Raw genomic sequence first — 5079 nt, 5'->3', positions numbered from 1 at the left:
AACTTTTGAATCGGTCCAGCCGAATCGTATTTTGAACCAAGAAATGTACTTTATCCCCACTATGTACCGGATCCTGGTCAAGGGGCAACTATGGCGTCGAAAAAAAAAATAGAAAAAAAAAAGACTGGCGTTTGCTATTGAGGCACCCACGTGGGATCGCGAGAAATACAGGTGAGAGGTGGAAAGAAAGGTAAAAGATGCCTCCCTCCCATAAGTGAGAAGATGTTATACGAAGAGCGAAGAAGAGTTGAGAAGAGATTCCAGCATCGCAGTGCATCGCCTACTTCGTAGTGGGCGGATGGTTGTCTCGAAAAGCCTGATGTAACGTTACAACATGTGGTTTGCCCTGCGCGCCTCGTGTAAGTGTTGATCGACTCATTTCTGTGATTAAACTTGGATTTTTATTAAAAATAAAAATAGGATCCCTCAAAAAACGGCCTTTTTGACAAATATTTTTTGTGGTCATTTAAGGTACTTCATTTAAAAAATATCGCTCGCACGGTGTTTATATCTTCAGTGACAAGTGAACAGGAATTATATTGTCAAATTTTAATTAAATAATTTGGGAATATTTGTTATTTGGATTATAGAAATATTGTCTCAAATTTGTTATTGAAAAAAGGTATTTATAGACTTTACAAAAATGCGGAAAAGTTTAATTTTATAATTGCACTAATAATCCAAAATTGGTGGTAAGTGTGCTGTAGAGAATATAAAAAATGTCTTATTTTGTTGAATGATCTGGAATGTTAAAAACAACCGTCTTTTTGGTAAGTACAATATTGAGAGTTTCCTTAAAATTAAAATCAGTTATTGAAAATTCAGTTTACAAATAGAATATTATAAGAAATATAATAATATATAAATAATAGTTGAAAAATAAAATAAGCAACTACTTTTTCAGCTAAAAGAATTGCAAATTTTGTTTGTTTGAAAATTTGCAAATTTAAATCAAAACAAATAATTTATCTAATTATCCGTTTGACTTGATCTTTCCTAAGATTCTGTATCAGCCTATTTGGTTCCTTTCCTTCAAATTGTAATTAATCACTCAAAATTTTTTCGACAATAATACTAACTGAGTAATTTCAAAATAAAATAATTTTAATTTAAGAGCCTCTTTTTTGAGCTGTTTCTAAAACATACAAATTATTATGATATTAAAATAACAACTTTTCCCTCATAATAAAGTTCATTAAATTATGCGTCTAATAAGCCAAAGTTGAAGGTGAAATTCTCAAATTAATAACAAGATATTGCAAAAAAAATGTAATTTCGATGTTTTCGAAAAATTAGAGTATCTCTAGAAATTATAAACATTATTAATAACTATTGGGATAACTTTAAAAATAAGTCTACATAGTTTGTTTTTGACTATCAAGATATTTAATAAAAATTTATCATTTTATTTTATTATTATATTTTATTATTTTAATTTATTTTATTTTTTTAAAGCTTAAAATAACGTTAATTTTTTCTAGAGTTATTATAATTGTTCGAAAACATTGAATTTACTATATTAGAATATAGTTTTTGAAATGCTATAATTTAAGAAATAAAATTATAAAACATTTTCAGATATGAAAATGTCCCCGAATCGATTTGATTTTTGATAATTTTTAGAAAACAAATTAAAATTAATATTTTTTCTATTTGTCAGGCTGGCTTTATTTTCTTCGAAGGTTCACTATATTTGTATCGTTTCTTCGAAATTTTCTTGATTTACTATAAATTTTGTTTACAAAAGTAATTACATTTAATTTCCGAATAAGATCAATTTTATTTAGTCTTCAAATATAATAAATAAATTGACTAATAGATGATATCAATTACATTAAAAAATTATAAAAATGTGGATGATTTATTATTTGCAAAATATCAATATTTTTTGTTAATTTTTTTTGAGAATACGAAGTATTAATCGCTTTATAAAAATGCAAAATATATTACATTCATAATTAAATTAAATTTTTTATTGAAAATTAATTATTTTATTAAACATTCAACTATCAACTTAAAAAGTCACAATATTTGTCTGAATATTAAACTTTTTTCTTATACAGTTATCTTTTAGAATGGAAAAATGCTTTTGGCTTAAAAATTCATCTTTTATAGTTGAAAATAAACTTTTTATTAAATTCAACTGCCTTCTGAAAAATAATGTAATTATTTTGTTGAAAATTCAACTATTTTGTTATACACTTGCATTTTTTTATAGAAAAATGCTTTAGGCTTGAAAATTCATATTTGGTAGAAAATTATATATTTTTTAATTAAAAATACATCTTTTTATGTAAAATATTTAACGATTAGCTAAAAAATTCAACTATATTGTAAAAAAAATCTTCTTTATTAAGACATCAATTGTTCAGTTAAAAATTCATTTTTATCTTTGAAAACCCAAGTATTTTATTAGGCATTTTTTTATTGGAAATTTCTCCTTTGCGATTAGAAATGCATCTTTTAGTAGGAAAACCATCTTTTGGTTGGAAATTTCATTATTTATTTAAAAATTTAAATAAATTTGTTGCGGTATTTTAAATAAAAACTGTCTCCAATACATAAAATATCAACTTCTACTCACAATAATATTTATATTTTCAACTTTCCAGTCAAATTGAGGCAATATTCAATAAAATTCAACAGAAATAATTATTTAAATAAGTTATTATCATTTATAATTATTCTCTTGCATAGTAATGCTTGCTAGTTGCGGTTTTCTCTAAAAGTTTAAACTTTTTATCTACTTGTCACTTTGAAAAATAATAATAATTAATGCTAGATAAAAAAGATAATTGTTTAAACAATTTAATATGGTTCATAACTATCTTGCCTTAGAGTAATGGTAGAAAGTAACTAGAGTAACTACTTCCAGGAAAAATTAAATTTAGTATGATCCATATAGAAAGTTTGAATAATATTTCAAATAACTGTTTTCTTTCAGAAAAATATATTCACAGAAAAGACTCAATGGGCACAAAGTTTAGCGACGTCTTTACGACATCCTTACGACATATTTACGACAACTTTACGACATCCAATATCCATGTCGTTTCAGTGTCTTTATGATATCGTAAATAAGTCGTATTATCTGACGATGTCTTTATGATATCGCAATGACACCGAAACGACATGGACATAGAATGTCGTAAAGTTGTCGTAAAGATGTCGTAACGATGTCGTAAAAACGTCGCCAAATTTTGTGCTCACTGGGGAACGAGGTTGTTTAGAAAATTATTAATTCTGTTGGTAATTCATTATTTCTTCATGACTAAAAAGCCAAAGCAATGTTAAAAATTTCAGAAGAAAACTGCAAGTTTCTAAGATTAATTGAGTTATAAAAGATAGTTATAAACAATAATAATTTTTTTAAGCAATTGTGTTTGTTCAATTTTATCAATGTTTTTTATTCAGAAAAAGCTACAACCTTTTATAATTAATCAATGATTATATTATTTAAAATAATAATAAATTGTTTAACAAATTTTTTTTTAAATTGAATTAAATATCACTTCATTCGATGGGAAAATTTAACAAACAGTAGAAAATTTCAGAAAAAGCCCGAACTATCTAGCTGCACTATAGGAGGAGATAGTTATAAACAATTATTATTTGTTTACACAATTATGTTTGCATTAACATTAATTTTTACCTTCATTCATGTAAAATGGAGACAAAAAGTTGAATATTTCAGAAAAACGCAGCTTTCTAGCATTAATCAATGAAAATATTATTCAAAATAATAATAAATTGTTTAAATAATCATTTTGCATAACTTTAATTAATTTTTACTGCACTCTAAGTAAAAAGTTAAAAAACAGTGGCAAATTTAAAAAAGTAGCAACTACTTAGCATCACTAAATAAGAAGAAAGTAATAAACAATAATAATTTGTTTAATCAAAATTATTTTTGTTAAATTGCATTAATTTTTATCTCCCTTCAAGTGAAATGTGGCCAATAAGTAAAATATTCCTGAAAAACGAAACTTTTTACCACTCTTCAAAGAGTATGTTATTAAATATAATAAAAAATTGTTTGAACAAATATTTTCGTTAACTTGAATGAACGAATGCCCCACTTTAATTAAAAAATTGGACATAAAGTGAAAAATTGAAGAAAAAACTGCAACTTTGTAGCATTATTCTAAGAGAATATTATTATAAATATTAATAAATCTGATCGATATTTACTTTTTTTAATTAAATTTTTTATAGCTTTGCTCTAACTGAAAAGTTTAAAATAAGTTTAGGAACTGGGAAAAAACGCGATATTATAACTTTATTCTAAGAGAAAATTGCCAGAAACAATAATAAATTGCTTAAAAAATTTATGTAAATCTTTCATTATCAATAGAACGTAGTATTTTATGTATTAAAAACAATTTCTATTCAAAGAAACGTAAAAAAAAGTTATAATTAGCGTCAGAAACTCGCAAAACCCAATTTTTTCCTTATGGGGTTTTTTGAGACATTATCAAAAAGACTGATAATGATATTGAAAATGTCAATATTTATTTATATTCTGTAGAAAATTGTTAAGAGAAATGTTTAATATCAACACGATTGACCCAATATTGAAGATACTGAACAAAATTGATGTGCGGAATTCCTGAAAATGAAACCAAGAATTCAAGGACCAAATGTTGACAACCACCATAAAATGTTCCTATTGAAATTTGAAAAAAATCCATAATTTTTTCCTTTTTGGACAAAAATAAAAAAGTGGAATGAAAAATAATAAGAAAACCAACTGATTCCCCCTTCCTTCTCTTTTTCATTTCATTCGTCTTTTTTATTTTTAATATTATCATATCACAATTTAAAAAATCTTAGTTTACTTTATTTGTTTATTTGTTTATTTTTCAAATTTCGATAGAAACATTTTATGGTGATTGTCCAAATTTTGCAGTTGGATTCTTGGTTTTACTTTCAGAAATTCTGCACATTATTTTGATTATTGGACAGTAAATAGGATTTTAAATTGGATTTTATTCTCATTTAGATTTTTTAATTCTGAATAGAATTCACAAAAGATTTGTTTTTCTTGTGGGAAATACATGTTATACTTCATGGGGTTTA

At 24.9% G+C, this 5079-nt stretch overlaps 1 protein-coding gene across 1 annotated transcript in view; it reads left to right on the top strand.

Moving 5' to 3' along the window:
- Positions 1-252: 252 nt before the first annotated feature.
- Positions 253-5079, top strand: part of LOC117174531 — a 66113-nt gene continuing 61286 nt past the window's right edge. The window contains exon 1 of the mRNA XM_033363734.1: positions 253-359. Coding sequence (XP_033219625.1) covers positions 335-359 — 25 coding nt within the window. The 5' untranslated portion in view covers positions 253-334. The remainder of the gene's footprint in view (positions 360-5079) is intronic.

The sequence above is a fragment of the Belonocnema kinseyi genome, chromosome 6 (genome assembly GCF_010883055.1).
Source record: "Belonocnema kinseyi isolate 2016_QV_RU_SX_M_011 chromosome 6, B_treatae_v1, whole genome shotgun sequence".
Taxonomy (NCBI): domain Eukaryota; kingdom Metazoa; phylum Arthropoda; class Insecta; order Hymenoptera; family Cynipidae; genus Belonocnema; species Belonocnema kinseyi.
Note: the sequence above shows the minus strand (reverse complement) of the source record. Positions and strands in the feature narration are given on the sequence as shown.